General features: G+C 49.2%; 2 protein-coding genes across 2 annotated transcripts in view; one reads left to right on the top strand and one right to left on the bottom strand.

Annotated features, from left to right (window-relative positions):
• The window catches only part of LOC119944150 (basic proline-rich protein-like), a 32804-nt gene extending 24118 nt beyond the window's left edge, over positions 1-8686 (bottom strand). Inside the window, exon 1 of the mRNA XM_038765369.1 lies at positions 8619-8686. Within this exon, the coding sequence (XP_038621297.1) occupies positions 8619-8686 (68 nt within the window). The remainder of the gene's footprint in view (positions 1-8618) is intronic.
• Positions 8413-9390, top strand: CDC42EP2 (CDC42 effector protein 2). Its single transcript, XM_038764786.1, is given in 2 exon segments — positions 8413-8971; positions 8973-9390. Coding segments are annotated over 2 exon segments (627 nt in total). The 5' UTR covers positions 8413-8684; the 3' UTR covers positions 9313-9390.
• Positions 9391-16991: the final 7601 nt, after the last annotated feature.

Here is a 16991-nt window from a genome sequence, read left to right as displayed (position 1 = left end):
ATTGAGCGCTTACTATGTGCAGAGCACTGGACTAAGCGCTTGGGAAGTACAAATTGGCAACATAGAGAGACAGTCCCTACCCAACAGCGGGCTCACAGTCTAAAAGGGGGAGGCAGAGAACAAAACCAAACATACTAACAAAATAAAATAAATAGAATAGAGATGTACAAGTAAAATAGAGTAATAAATATCACCATCAATCGTATTTGCTGAGCACTTACTGTGTGCAGAGCACTGTACTAAGCGCTTGGGAAGTACAAATTGGCAACATCTAGAGACAGTCCCTACCCAACAGTGGGCTCACAGTCTAGAAGGGGGAGACAGAGAACAAAACCAAACATACTAACAAAATAAAATAAATAGAATAGATATGTACAAGTAAAATAAATAAAAAATAGAGTAATAAATATGTACAAGCATATATACAGGTGCTGTGGGGAAGGGAAGGAGGTAAGATGACGGTGGGGCGGGGAGAGGAAGGAAGGGGCTGAGTGTGGGAAGGCCTCCTGGAGGAGGTGAGCTCTCAGCAGGGCCTTGAAGGGAGGAAGAGAGCTAGCTTGGTGGATGGGCATCATCATCATCATCATCATCAATCGTATTTATTGAGCGCTTACTATGTGCAGAGCACTGTACTAAGCGCTTGGGAAGTACAAATTGGCAACATATAGAGACAGTCCCTACCCAACAGTGGGCTCACAGTCTAAAAGGGGGAGACAGAGAACAAAACCAAACATACTAACAAAATAAAATAAATAGAATAGATATGTACAAGTAAAATAGAGTAATAAATATGTGCAAACATATATACAGGTGCTGTGGGGAAGGGATGGAGGTAAGATGGGGAGATGGAGAGGGGGATGAGGGGAAGAGGCTGAGTGTGGGAAGGCCTCCTGGAGGAGGTGAGCTCTCAGTAGGGCCTTGAAGGGAGGAAGAGAGCGAGCTTGGCGGATGGGAAGAGGGATTGGGGGCATTCCAGGCCAGGGGGATGATGTGGGCCGGGGGTCGATGGCGGGATGGGCGAGAACGAGGCCTAACGGAGAGGAGATTAGGGGCAGAGGAGCGTGGGGTGCAGGCTGGGCTGGAGAAGGACAGAAGGGAGGTGAGGTAGGAGGGGGCGAGGGGATGGATGGACGGCCTTGAAGCCCAGGGTGAGGAGTTTCTGCCTGATGCGCAGATTGATTGCCCAGCCCCTCCAAACCAAGCCCTTCGTCCCCCGGCCAAGGGCTCCCTGGGTGGCGGGGCAGCCCCTCCCTAATCTGGCACTGAAGTGGACACATCTGGCCCGGGGTGAGGCCAACAGCTGGAGGGATTCTGGGGGGCCCCGGCGGAGGGGTGGATGGGCCGAGCCCCTGGATTTCCCATCTGGTGTGGGGCCCTTGGGGCGATATCAGGGGGTGGGGGCCCCCCAAATAATAATACGATGCTATTTATTAAGCAGAGCCCGGGCTTTGGAGTCAGAGGTCCCGGGTTCAAATCCCAGCTTAGCTGGGTGACTTGGGGCAAGTCACTTCGCTTCCCTGGGCCTCAGTTCCCTCATCTGGAAAACGGGGATGAAGACTGTTAGCCCCCCGTGGGACAACCTGATCACCTTGTATCCTCCCCAGCGCTTAGAACAGTGCTTTGCGCCTAGTAAGCGCTGAACAAATGCCACCCATCATCATTAAGCGCTTACTATGTGCAAAGCACTGTTCGAAGCACTGGGGAGGATACAAGGTGATTAGGTTGTCCCACGGGCCAGAGGCCACGGGTTGAAATCCCAGCTCCGCCAATTGTCCGCTGTGTGACTTTGGGCAAGTCACTTCACTTCTCTGGGCCTCAGTTCCCTCATCTGTAAAAGGGGGATGAAGACTGTGAGCCCCCCGTGGGACAACCTGATCACCTTGTAACCTCCCCAGTGCTTAGAACAGTGCTTTGCACATAGTAAGCGCTTAATAAATGCTATCATTATTAGTATTATTATTATTATTAATCCCCATTTTACAGATGAGGGAACTGAGGCACAGAGAAGTGACGTGACTTGCCCAAAGTCACACAGCTGACAAGTGGCGGAGCCGGGATTTGAACCCATGACCTCCAACTCCCAAGCCCGGGCTCTTTCCACTGAGCCACGCTCAAACCCTCCCTGCCCATCCAACTACGCCCATTCCTCCCCTCTAACTCCTTCCCCTTCCCCTCCACATGCTCAATCAATCAATCGATCGTATTTATTGAGCGCTTACTGTGTGCAGAGCACTGTACTAAGCGCTTGGGAAGTACAAGCTGGCAACATATAGAGACAGTCCCTACCCAGCAGCGGGCTCACAGTCTAGAAGGGGGAGACAGAGAACAAAACCAAACATACTAACAAAATAAAATAAATAGAATAGATAGGTACAAGTACCCTCCCTCAGCATCCCTTCCCCTCGCACACATTCCATTCATTAATTCAATCATGTTTATTGAGCGCTTACCGTGTGCAGGGCACTGTACTAAGCGCTTGGGAAGTACAAGTTGGCAACATATAAAGACGGTCCCTACCCAAAAACGGGCCCCCAGTCTAGAAGGGGGAGACAGACAACAAAACAAAACAGGTAGACAGGTGTCAAAGTCATCAGAACAAATAGAATTAAAGCTATATGCTCATCATTAACAAAATAAATAGAATAGTAAATATCCCACAAAGCTGGACGAGAAGTGCAGGCCGGATCCACACCCCCTTTTCCCCCCAAATAATAATAATAATGGCATTTATTAAGCACTTACTACGTGCAAAGCACTGTTCTAAGCGCAGGGGAGGTTACAAAGTGATCGGGTTGTCCCACGTGGGGCTCAGTCTTCATCCCCATTTTCCGTTCATTCATTCATTCAATCGTATTTATTGAGCGCTTACTGTGTGCAGAGCACTGTACTAAGCGCTTGGGAAGTACAAGTTTGCAACATATAGAGACGGTCCCTACCCGGATGAGGTCACTGAGGCCCAGAGAATAATAATAATAATAACATTCATTAAGCACTACTATATGCAAAGCACTGTTCTAAGCGCTGGGGAGGTTACAAGGTGATCAGGTTGTCCCCCGTGGGGCTCACAGTCTTCATCCCCATTTTCCAGATGAGGTCACTGAGGCCCAGAGAATAATAATAATAATAATGGCATTTATTAAGCGCTTACTATATGCAAAGCACTGTTCTAAGCGCTGGGGAGGTTACAAGGTGATCAGGTTGTCCCCCGTGGGGCTCACAGTCTTCATCCCCATTTTCCAGATGAGGTCACTGAGGCCCAGAGAATAATAATAATAATAATGGCATTTATTAAGCGCTTACTATATGCAAAGCACTGTTCTAAGCGCTGGGGAGGTTACAAGGTGATCAGGTTGTCACCCTTGGGCCTCACAGTCTTCATCCCCATTTTCCAGATGAGATCACTGAGGCCCAGATAATAATAATAATAATAAAATAATAATAATAATAATAATGGCATTTATTAAGCACTTACTATATGCAAAGCACTGTTCTAAGCGCAGGGGAGGTTACAGGGTGATCAGGTTGTCCCTTGGGGGGCTCACAGTCTTAATCCCCATTTTCCAGATGAGGTCACTGAGGCCCAGAGAATAATAATAATGGCATTTATTAAGCGCTTACTATATGCAAAGCACTGTTCTAAGCGCAGGGGAGGTTACAAGGTGATCAGATTGTCCCTCGGGGGGCTCACTGTCTTAATCCCCATTTTACAAATGAGGTCACTGAGGCCCAGAGAAGTGAAGTGACTTGCCCAAAGTCACCCAGCTGACAATCGGTGGAGCCGGGATTTGAACCCATGACCTCTGACTCCAAAGCCCAGGCTCTTCCACTGAGCCACGCTGCTTCTCTAATCCCTGGAGATGAAATGCCCCCCCTGCCTCCCCCACTGACCAGGTCACGCTCTTGGGCTCACGGCCCCATCCATGAATCCCAAAAGGATCCTACATCTGAATCTGCCCCAGGCAGGGAGGGTGTGAAATCAATCAATCAATCAATCACTCAATCGTATTTATTGAGCGCTTACTATGTGCAGAGCACTGTACTAAGCGCTTGGGAAGTACAGATTGGCAACACATAGAGACAGTCCCTACCCAACAGTGGGCTCACAGTCTAAAAGGGGGAGACAGAGAACAGAACCAAACATACCAACAAAATAAAATAAATAGGATAGAAATGTACAAGTAAAATAAATAAATAAATAAAAACAGACACCCCAAATAATAATGATAATAATAACAATAATAATAATAATAATAATAATAGTACTTGTTAAGCACTTAATATGTGCCAAGCACCGTTCTAGGCACTGGAGTAGATCCAAGTTAATCAGGTTGGGCGCAGTCCCTGTTCCCTATGGGGCTCACACTCTTAATCCCCATTTTACAAATGGGGGAACTGAGGCCCAGAGAAGTGAAGTGACTTGCCCAAGGTCACACAGCAGACATGTGGCACCAGAACCCAGGTCCTTCTGACGCCCGGGCTTCATCCACTAGGCCATGAAGTGACTTGCCCAAGGTCACACAGCCGACAAGTGGCAGAGCCAGGACTAATAATAAAAATAATTTTGGTATCTGTTAAGCGCTTACTATGTGCCAAGCACTGTTCTAAGCGCTGGGGAGGATACAAGGTGATCAGGTTGTCCCATGTGGGGCTCACAATCAACCCCCATTTTACAGATGAGGTAACTGAGGCACAGAGAAGGGAAGTGACTTGCCCAAAGTCACACAGCTGACAAGCGGCGGAGCCGGGATTTGAACCCGTGACCTCTGACTCCAAAGCCCAGGCTCTTTCCACGGAGCCACGCTGCTTCCCCTAGAACCCAGGTCCTTAATAATGATGGTTCATGTTAAGCGCTTACTATGTGCTGAGCACTGTTCTAAGCCCTGGGTGAAATACAAGGTTATCAGGTTATCCCACGTGGGGCTCACAGTCTTCAGCCCCATTTTACAGACGAGGGAACCGAGGCCCAGAGAAGGGAAGGGACTTGCCCAGAGTCACACAGCTGACAAGTAATAATAATAATAATAATGGTATTTATTATTGTAAGAAGCAGTGTGGCTCGGTGGAAAGAGCCCAGGCTTTGGATTCAGAGGTCATGGGTTCAAATGCTGACTCTGCCGTTTGTCAGCTGTGTGACTTTGGGCAAGTCACTTAACTTCTCTGTGCCTCAGTTACCTCATCTGTAAAATGGGGATGAAGACTGTGAGCCCCCCGTGGGACAACCTGATCACCTTGTAATCTCCCCAGCGCTTAGAACAGTGCTTTGCACATGGTAAGTGCTTAATAAATGTCATTATTATTAGTACACTGCTTGACACATAGTAAGAGCTTAATAAATGTCATCTTAGAGAAGCAGCGTGGCTCAGTGGAAAGAGCACGGGCTTTGGAGTCAGAGGTCATGGGTTCAAATCCTGCCTCCGCCACTTGTCAGCTGTGTGACTTTGGACAAGTCACTTAACTTCTCTGGGCCTCATTTAACTCATCTGTAAAATGGGGATTAAGACTGTGAGCCCCCCCGTGGGGCAACCTGATCACCTTGTAACCTCCCCAGCGCTTAGAACAGTGCTTTGCACATAGTAAGTGCTTAACAAATATCATCATCATCATTATTATTATTATTATTAAGCGCTTACTCTGTGCAAAGCACTGTTCTAAGCGCTGGAGTGGCAGAGCCGGGATTAGAACCCACGACCTTTTAGACTGTGAGCCTACTGTTGGGTAGGGACTGTCTCTGTATGTTGCCAACTTGTACTTCCCAAGCGCTTAGTACAGTGCTCTGCACACAGTAAGCGCTCAATAAATACGATTGATTGATTGATTGACCTATGATTCCCAAACCCAGGCTCTTGCCACTAAACCACGCTGCTTCTCCTTCTGGTGCCTGAATTCGAGGAGCGAAATATTTCCCACCGTGTCCCATCTAATTTGCTTGAATCTACCCCTACGCTTAGTACAGTGCCCGGCACGTAGCAAGCGCTTAACAAATACCACTCATTATTATTATCTAGTGGAAAGGGCAGGGGCTGAGGAGTCAATCAGTGGGATTTAATGAATACCTGCACTAATCCCCTGGGCGAGCACAATTGAGTGAGGAAAACGGACTCTTTTTCTGGCCCAGCTCTGGCCTTGCGTGTTGGTCAGCCTTGGACAATAATAATTATAACGATAAGAATAATAATTGTGGTATTTGTTGAGCGCTTACTATGTGCCAGACACCGTACTAAGCACTGGGGTGGATACAAGCCCGCTGTTGGGTAGGGACCGTCTCTATATGTTGCCAACTTGTACTTCCCAAGCACTTAGTACAGTGCTCTGCACACAGTAAGCGCTCAATAAATACGATTGATGATGATGATGATGATGAACACTCAATAAGTACGATTGAATGAATGAATGAATACAAGCAAATCGGGTTGGACATAGTCCCTGTCCCACGTGGGGCTCACAGTCTTGACAATTACAATTATTGTAATAATAGAGTAATAAATATGTACAAACATCTATACATCTATACAGGTGCTGTGGGGAAGGGAAGGAGTGAACATGGGGGGATGGAGATGGAGACGAGGGGGAGAGGAAGGAAGGGGCTCAGTCTGGGAAGGCCTCCTGGAGGAGGTGAGCTCTCAACTGGCAGGGCCGGGAATCGAACCCATGACCTCTGACTCCAAACCCCTTGCTCTGAGCCACGCTGCTTCTTCATCCCCATTTTACAGATGAGGTAACTGAGGCCCAGAGAAGTGAAATAACTTTCCCAGGGTCACACAGCAGATATGTGGCGGAGCCGGGATTCGAGCCCATGACCTCTGACTCCAAAGCCCGGGCTCTTTCCACTGAGCCACGCTGCTTCTCTATGGGCTGGGAGTCAGAAGGTTGTGAGTTCTAATCGCAGCTCTACCAGTTGTCTGCTGTGTGTCCTCGAGGAAGTCACTTCACTTCTCTGGGCCTCAGTTCCACTATCTGTAAAATGGGGATTAGGACTGTGAGCCCCATGTATATATGTATATGTCATCATCATCATCATCATCATCATCAATCGTATTTATTGAGCGCTTACTGTGTGCAGAGCACTGTACTAAGCGCTTGGGAAGTCCAAGTTGGCAACATCTAGAGACAGTCCCTACCCAACAGTGGGCTCACAGTCTAAAAGGGGGAGACAGAGAACAAAACCAAACATACTAACAAAATAAAATAAATAGAATAGATATGTACAAGTAAAATAAATAAATAAATAGAGTAATAAATATGTACAATAAATATGTACAAACATATATATGTTGCCAATTTGTACTTCCCAAGCGCTTAGTACAGTGCTCTGCACATAGTAAGCGCTCAATAAATACGATTGATGATGATGATGATGACATATACATATATACATGGGGCTCACAGTCCTAATCCCCATTTTACAGATAGTGGAACTGAGGCCCAGAGAAGTGAAGTGACTTGGCCCAAGGTCCCCCAGCAGACAAGGGGCAGAGCTGGGATTAGAACCCAGGTCCTTCGGGCTCCCGGGCCTGTCCTCTGTCCACTAGGCCACGCTGCTTCCTGCCACACAGTAAGCACTTAACAACTACCATCATTATTATTATTATTATTATTGCTGTTGCTATTATTATTAGCTCAATAAATATGATGGATTGGTCAAGTCACTTCACTTTTCTGTGCCTCAGTTACCTCATCTGTAAAATGGGGATGAAGACCGTGAGCCCCCTGTGGGACCACCTGATCACCTTGGAACCTCCCCAGTGCTTAGAACAGTGCTTTGCACATAGTAATGATGATGATGATGATGGCATTTATTGAGCGCTTACTATGTGCAAAGCACCGTTCTAAGTGCTGGGGAGGTTACAAGGTGATCAGGTTGTCCCGCGGGGGGCTCACAGTCTTCATCCCCATTTTACAGATGAGGTAGCTGAGGCCCAGAGAAGTAAAGTGACTTGCCCAAAGTAGTAACTTTGGACTTTTAGACTGTGAGCCCACTTTTAGACTTTTAGTAAACTTGTAGGCTGTGAGCCCACTTTTGGGTAGGGACTGTCTCTACGTGTTGCCAACTTGGACTTCCCAAGCGCTTAGTACAGTGCTCTGCACACAGTAAGCGCTCAACAAATGCGATTGATGATGATAGTAAGCGCTTAATAAATCATCATCATCAATCGTATTTACTGAGCGCTTACTATGTGCAGAGCACTGTACTAAGCGCTTGGGAAGTACAAATTGGCAACATCTAGAGACAGTCCCTACCCAGCAGTGGGCTCACGGTCTAAAAGACTGTGACTGTAAAAGTCTGTAAAAGACTGTAAAAGTCTAAATTAATAAATGCCATTATTATCATTATTATTAGTGGTAGATTGCTTGATAGAGGAACTGGTAACCTCCCCCCCGCATCTCCCCGACTCATCCGAACGCGCTCTATTCCAGGGTACCGCGGGGCTGGAAAGGAGCCGAGCGGGGGACAATCCCACCGTTGACCTCTGACCTCTGGAGAAGCCGCTCCAGGTGAGGAAGAAGCCATCCCCGCCCCGCAGCCTTCAGGGAGTTTCGGGGGCCCGGAAATCTCCACCGCTGCCCTCGTCCATCCCCGCCGGCGGCGGGGCCCGATGCAAACGGACGGCTAAGCGAGCCTTGGGGTCCGGGGAGGGGGAGCCGGGGCCGCCGCGTGCCTCCGGAGACCCCCGGCCTTCCGCGCCATGGCCACCAAAGTGCCCATCTACCTGAAGCGCGGCAGCGGCAAGGGGAAGAAGGAGAAGCTGCGGGACCTGCTGTCGTCGGACATGATCAGCCCGCCCCTGGGCGACTTCCGCCACACCATCCACATCGGCAGCGGCGGCGAGGGCGACGTCTTTGGGGACATCTCCTTCCTGCAGGGCCAGTTCCACCTGCTGCCCGGGGCGCCGGGGCCCCAGGAGGGGTCGTCGGACGCCCCCTTCGCCCTCCCCTTCCGCTTCTCCCGGACGGCCACGGTCGGGGGCCGCCCGGCCGGGGGGGCCGTCGCCCCTGCTGAAGAATGCCATCTCCCTGCCGGCCATGGGCGGGCCCCAGGCGCTCACGCTGCCCACCGCCCGGGCCCCGCCCAAGCCCCCGCGGCTGCACCTGGAGGCGCCCCTGCCCCCCGAGTCCCCCGAGGGGGCCGGGGGCCGGAGGACCGGGCCGGCCCGCAACGGCCTGGGCCTCGAGGGCCACCCCGAGGAGCCCTTCCTGCCTCACGCCAGCTCCCTCCTCTCCCTAGACGTGGACCTGGGGCCCTCCATCCTGGACGACGTCCTGCAGATCATGGACAGGCAGCAGGAGCTGGGCGGGACGGGGGTCCCCACGTAAACCCCTCCGTCCTCCCCCCCGCGCCTGGGGGTGACGACCGGGACGCCGGCCAACGGGGCGTAGGTTGGAAGGAGCTGGACGGTGATCACAGACCGCCCTCTCCATCTCCCCAGAGATGTTCTCTGCCCCCTCTGGACCCGCGCCGGGGGCGGATAACGGAGCCGGAGCCCCTCCGATGGGAGAAAGGGACGAGGGAATCGGGCTGGGCTTGGCCCTCCTGCTCGTCGGGTCCCCTCACCCTTGGGGTCGACCCCAGGTGCCCACCTCCATGCCCCCTTCCACCCCTTTAAGCAAGAACCGAACCATCTGGGTGGGTGGGATGGAGAAAGGGGCTCCAGCGTGGGGAGCTGTCGCAGGGCGGATTCTGGGGAGGGGGACCGCGACAGGAACGCACGCTGAGGGTCCGGGGCAAACTTGGGAACCATCCCCCCCGGCATCCCGCCTCGCCCCTTCACTTTGCGTGTGCCCAAGTTGCAATAAACGTTCCGGCGTCTCCCACTCTCCGCTCCAGTATTTCCAGCTCTTGGGGGCAGGACTGGGGAGTGGGACGGGGGTTGGGGGGGGAGGCAGAGGCCTTTTGTACCTATCTATTCTATTTATTTTATTTTGTTGGTACGTTCGGTTTTGTTCTCTGTCTCCCCCTTTTAGACTGTGAGCCCACTGTTGGGTAGGGACTGTCTCTATATGTTGCCAGTTTGTACTTCCCAAGTGCTTAGTACAGTGCTCTGCACACAGTAAGCGCTCAGTAAATACGATTGATGATGATGATGATGAGAGGCAGAACCGCCAGATTTCCTGGGTAAACCCTTCCCCCCGACCCCAGGCTTCCCCACTGGTCCGAAACTTCTCTGGGGAGGCATCAATCGCTGGTATATATTGAGCACTTGCCATGTGCGGAGCACTGTACTAAGGGCTTAGGAGAGTACGATACACCGGACACATTCCCCGCCCACAAAGAGTTTACAATTTAGGGGGGAGCTTCCAGGCACAATTGAGACTTAGGCCACAGAGAAGCAGCTCGGCCGAATGAAAAGAGCAGGAGCCTGCAAGTCGGAAGACCAGGGCAGGCCCCAACTCTGCAGAGTGACCTCCGGTCAGCCACTTCTCTGGGCCTCAGTTTCCTCATCTTTCCTTCCCCTTTTAGACTGTGAGCCCACTGTTGGGTAGGGACTGTCTCTATATGTTGCCAACTTGTACTTCCCAAGCGCTTAGTACAGTGCTCTGCACACAGTAAGCATTCAATAAATACGATTGATGATGATGATGATGCAGAGTGACCTCCGGTCAGCCACTTCACTGCTCTGGGCCTCAGTTTCCTCATCTTTCCTTCCCCTTTTAGACTGTGAGCCCACTGTTGGGTAGGGACTGTCTCTATATGTTGCCAACTTGGACTTCCCAAGCGCTTAGTACAGTGCTCTGCACATGGTAAGCGCTCAATAAATACGATTGATGATGATGATGCAGAGTGACCTCCGGTCAGCCACTTCACTGCTGTGGGCCTCAGTTTCCTCATCTTTCCTTCTCCTTTTAGACTGTGAGCCCACTGTTGGGTAGGGACTGTCTCTATATGTTGCCAGCTTGTACTTCCCAAGCGCTTAGTACAGTGCTCTGCACACAGTAAGCGCTCAATAAATACGATTGATTGATTGATTGATCTGTAAAATGGAGATGTGCTACCTCCTCTCCCGGCCTCTTAGACTGTGAGGCCTGTGTGGAAATGGGACCAATATGATCCTCTTGTATTCATTCATTCATTCAATCGTATTTATTGAGCACTTACTGTGTGCAGAGCACTGGACTGAGCGCTTGGGAAGTGCAAGTCGGCAACATGTAGAGACGGACCCTACCCAACATCATCATCATCATCAATCGTATTTATTGAGCGCTTACTGTGTGCAGAGCGCTGTACTAAGCACTTGGGAAGTACAAGTTGGCAACATCTAGAGACAGTCCCTACCCAACAGTGGGCTCACAGTCTAAAAGGGGGAGACAGAGAACAAAACCGAACATACTAACAAAATAAAATAGAATAGATATGTACAAGTAAAATAAATAGAGTAATAAATATGTACAAACATATATACATATATACAGGTACTGTGGGGAAGGGAAGGAGGTAAGATGGGGGCTCACGGTCTAGAAGGGGGAGACGGACAACAAAACCAAACACGTGGACGGGTGTCAAGTCGTCGGAACAAATAGAAGTAAAGCTAAATGCACATTATTAACAAAATAAATAGAATTGTAAATATGTGCAAGTAAAATAGAGTAATAAATCTGTACAAACATATATACAGGTGCTGTGGGGAGGGGAAGGAGGTAGGGCGGGGGGGATGGGGAGGAAGAGAGGAAAAAGGGGGCTCAGTCTGGGAAGGCCTCTTGGAGGAGTCTACCCTGACATCTAGCAGCATAAGGACTAAGCAGCGTGGTGTAGAGGATAGAGCACAGACCTGGGAATCAAGTCAGAAGGTCGTGGGTTCTAATCCTGGCTCCGCCACGTGTTTTCTGTGTGACCTTGGGCAAGTCACTTCACTGCTCTGGGCCTCAGTTACCTCATCTGGAAAATGGGGATCAAAACTGTGAGCCCCACAAGGGACAGGGACCCTGCCCAGCCTGATTAGCTTGTAATAATAATAATAATGATGGTATTTGTTAAGCGCTTCCTATGTGCAAAGCACTGGGGTAGGTAGAAGGTGATCAGGTTGTACCACATGGGGCTCACATTTTTGATCCCCATTTTACAGATGAGGTAACTGAGGCGCAGAGAAGTGAAGCGACTTGCCCAAAGTCACACAGCTGACAATTGGCGGAGCCGGGATTTGAACCCATGACCTCTGACTCCAAAGCCCGGCCTCTTTCTACTGAGCCACGCTGATCCACCCCAACGCTTAGTACATTGTTTGGCATACAATAAGCACTTAAATATTATTATTATTATTATTATTATTATATGTCCTGATTAGTGAATTCATCCGACTGGACTTCTAGACTGTGAGCCCGCTGTTGGGTAGGGACTGTCTCTATATGTTGCCAACTTGTACGGTCCCTACCCAACAGCGGGCTCACAGTCTAGAAGGGGGAGGCAGACAACAAAACAAAACATATTAACAAAATAAAATAAATAGAATAAATATGTACAAGTAAAATAAATAAATAAATGGAGTAATAAATATGTACAAACATATATACATATGCATGTATATACATGTATATATACATATATACAGGTGCTGCGGGGAGGGGAAGGAGGGGGCTCAGTCTGGGGGCCATGCTGGTATTTGTTAAGCACATACTATGTGCCAAGGACTGTGTGACTTTGGGCAAGTCACTTAACATCTCTGTGCCTCAGTCATCTTGTCTGCACAATGGGGATTCATCCATTCATTCATTCAATCATATTTTTTGAGCGCTTACTGAGTGCAGAGCACTGTACTAAGCGCTTGGAAAGTACAATTCGGCAACATATAGAGACAGGCAGACAGCAAAACAAAACAAGTAGACAGGTGTTAATACCATCACAATAAATAGAATTATATATAGTAAATAATAATAATGGCATTTATTAAGCGCTTGCTATGTGCAAAGCACTGTTCTAAGCTCTGGGGAGGTTACAAGTTCAAATCCCGGTTCTGCCAGTTGTCAACCGTGTGACTTTGGGCAAGTCACTTAACTTCTCTGTGCCTCAGTTACCTCATCTGTAAAATGGGGATTAAGACTGTGAGCCCCCCAGTGGGACAACCTGATCACCTTGTAACCTCCCCAGCGCTTAGAACAGTGCTTTGCACATAGTAACCTCTTAATAAATGCCATCATTATTATTACAAGGTGATCAGGTTGTCCCACGGGGGACTCGCAGTCTTAATCCCCATTTTACGGATTAGGTAACTGAGGCCCAGAGAAGTTAAGTGACTTGCCCAAAGTCGCACAGCTGACAAGTGCCGGAGCCGCGATTTGAACCCATGACCTCTGACTCCCAAGCCCGGGCTCTTTCCACTGAGCCACGCTGCTTCTTTTTAAGCTCCCCAGTGCTTAGAATAGTGCTTTGCACATAGTAAGCGCTTAACAAATGCCATCACTATTACTTATTAAGTGCTTACTGTGTGCCGAGCACCGCTCTAAGCACTGGGATAGATACAAGTTCAGCAGGTGGGGCACAGTCGCTGTCCCACATGGGACTCACACTCTTAATCCCCATTTTACAGATGAGGGAACTGAGGCCCAGAGAAGGGACGTGACTTGCCCCCAGGGAACACAGCAGACGTGTAGCAGAGGTGGGATTAGAACCCAGGTCCTTCTAACTCCCAAGCCCGTGCTCTATCCACTGAGCCACACTGCTCCCAGCCTTCTTCCCACTCCGTTGTTCAGCACCATGCCCCAGCGATGCCTTTTTCAATTTTTTTTTATGGTATTTGTTAAGCGCTTACTACGTGCCAGGCACTGTACGAAGCGCTGGGAGTGATACAAGATAATCAGGTGGGACACGATCCCTGTCTGACCCGGGCTCTCAGACTTAATCCGAGAAGCAGAATGGTGTAGGGGCTACATCATCATCATCATCAATCGTATTTATTGAGCGCTTACTATGTGCAGAGCACTGTACTAAGCGCTTGGGAAGTACAAATTGGCAACATCTAGAGACAGTCCCCACCCAACAGTGGGCTCACAGTCTAAAAGGGGGAGACAGAGGACAAAACCAAACATACTAACAAAATAAAATAAATAGAAGAGATATGTACAAGTAAAATAAATAAATAGAGTAATAAATATGTACAAACATATATACATATATACAGGTGCTGTGTGGAAGGGAAGGAGGTAAGATGGGGGGGATGGAGGGGGGATGAGGGGGAGCACGGGCCTGGGAATCAGAAGGTCGTGAGTTCAAATCCCCGCTCCGACACTCGTCTGCTGTGTGACTTTGGGCAAATCAACTTCACTTCTCTGGGCCTCAGTTCCCTCATCTGGAAAATGGGGATTGAGACTGGGAGCCTCATGTGGGACAGGTACTGTGTCTGACTCCGTTTGCTTGTATCCACACCAGTTCTTGGTAATAATAATAATAATTCGTTCAATCGTATTTATTGAGCGCTTACTGTGTGCAGAGCACTGTACTAAGCACTTGGGAAGTACAAGTTGGCAACATATAGAGATGGACCCTACCCAACAGCGGGCTCACAGTCTAGAAGATAATGATAATAATGATATTTGTTAAATGCTAACTATGTGCCTGGCATACGGTATACTTAATAATGCCCATTTTAAAGGTGAGGGAAATGAGGCCCATGGTCACACAGCAGGTAAGTGGTAGAGGTAGGATTAGAACCCAGATCCTCCAACTCCCAGGCCCAGGTTCTATCCACTAGGCCACGAAGCAGCATGGCTCAGTGGACAGAGCCCAGGCTTTGGAGTCAGAGGTCAATCAATCAATCAATCAATCAATCGTATTTATTGAGCGCTTACTGTGTGCACAGCACTGTACTAAGTGCTTGGGAAGTACAAGTTGGCAACATATAGAGACAGTCCCTACCCAACAGTGGGCTCACAGTCTAAAATGGGGAGACAGAGAACAAAACTGAACATACTAACAAAATAAAATAAATAGAATAGATATGTACAAGTAAAATAAATAAATAAATAGAATAATAAATATGTACAAACATATATACATATATACAGGTACTGTGGGAAAGGGAAGATGGGGAGAAGGAGAGGGGGACGAGGGGGAGAGGAAGGTAATAATGATAATAATGATATTTGTTAAATGCTTACTATGTGCCTGGCACACAGTATACTTAATAATGCCCATTTTAAAGGTGAGGGAAATGAGGCCCATGGTCACACAGCAGGTAAGTGGTAGAGGTAGGATTAGAACCCAGATCCTCCAACTCCCAGGCCCGGGTTCTATCCACTAGGCCACGTGGCTTATCTCCCAAAGTGAGCCCTAGACTGTGAGCCCACTGTTGGGTAGGGACCGTCTCTATATGTTGACAACTTGTACTTCCCAAGCGCTCAGTGCAGTGCTCTGCACACAGTAAGCGCTCAATAAATACGATTGATTGATTGATTGGAGTTGGGGGAGAATCCTGGACCCCCATGCGACCCCCTGCCTCCCCTGGCCTTCGCCCCCCAAGTCCTACGCTGAGCCACTTTCGGAATAACCCAAAGGAGCAACGGGAAAACCGGCACAGGTTCAAATCCCGGCTCTGCCAATTGTCAGCTGTGTGACTTTGGTCAAGTCACTTAACTTCTCTGTGCCTCGGTTACCTCATCTGTAAAATGGGGATTAAGACTGTGAGCCCCCAATGGAACAACCTGATCACCTTGTAACCTCCCCAGCGCTTAGAACAGTGATTTGCACAGAGTAAGCTGTTAATAAGTGCCATCATTATTATTATTATTATTATCTTCCACCCCCCTCTTGTTCACTCAGGGCACGCGCAGTAGGGGAAGGGTGGTTTCCATAGCAACCCCCCTGGCCTGTCCATCCCTGGGAGGCGAGGGGAGGGGCGGTCAGCTGGTGGAGGAGGGATGGGACCTACTGGGGGAGGTGAAGGGTCCTGAGAAGGGGCAGCATGGCCTAATGGGTAGAGCCCAGGCCCGCGAGTCGGAGACCCTGGGTTCTAATCCTGACTCCTCTACTTTCATTCAATCGTATTTATTGAGCACTTACTGTGTGCAGAGCACTGTACTAAGCTCTTGGGAAGTCCAAGTTGGCAACATATAGACATTCCCTACCCAACAGTGGGCTCACAGTCTCGAAGAGGGAGACAGACAACAAAAAAAATATATTAGCAAAAGGAAATGTGTGGAGGGAGGGCATTCCAGGCCAGGGGGAGGACATGAGACTTCCTGACTCCCAGTTCTGTGTCATCTGCTCTTCATTTTTCATCTTTGCTTTACTTGTAACCTGTTTCAACTGCTCAAATATCTATTAGCAGCAATAAAGCAAGAATGTTTTCAATCCAGAAAATGGAGCAATCTGCATCTGCTGAAAGACCCACCAATGGATAGCCTGGGACTTGGATAACCGTCTTAGTTCGTGTGGCGTCTTCATGATTGTGTTGAAGCGGCACAGGAAAGTCTTCCTTTCTCCATTGCCATCATCATGACTGCGGATCCGTGGAGAAGTTGCCATGGTTTCCCCCCAGGCCACGTGGCCAGGGACCACACCGTCCATCGGGGAATTTAGGCGCCACCGCGGCAGCAGCGCTCCCGGGAAGACACCAAGGGCGGAGGGTCCCGGGGATCCAGAGGCCTCGGCCACAGACGGCGGAAGGAAACCTCGCCACCAGCCCCGTCTACTTGTCTGCTGGGTGACCTTGGACAAGTCACTTCATTTCTCCAGGCCTCAGTTACCTTATCTGTAAACCAGGGATTGAGACTGTGAGCCCCACATGGGACAGGGACTGTATCCGACCCGATTTGTTTGTATCCTCTCCAGCGCTTAGTACAGTACCTGGCACATAGTAAGCCCTTAAAAAATACTGCCGTTATTATTACTATCATTATTACTTCACTTTTCTGGACCTTGGTGGCCTCATCTGTAAAACGGGGGATAGGGACGGTGAGCCCCATGGGGGATAGGGACTGTGTCCTGGCTCCTCTACTTGTCTGCTGGGTGACCTTGGACAAGTCACTTCATTTCTCTAGGCCTCAGTTACCTTATCTGTAAACCCGGG

This window comes from Tachyglossus aculeatus, chromosome 22 (assembly GCF_015852505.1).
Source record: "Tachyglossus aculeatus isolate mTacAcu1 chromosome 22, mTacAcu1.pri, whole genome shotgun sequence".
Classification (NCBI taxonomy): domain Eukaryota; kingdom Metazoa; phylum Chordata; class Mammalia; order Monotremata; family Tachyglossidae; genus Tachyglossus; species Tachyglossus aculeatus.
This window is presented reverse-complemented; position numbering and strand designations above follow the sequence as displayed.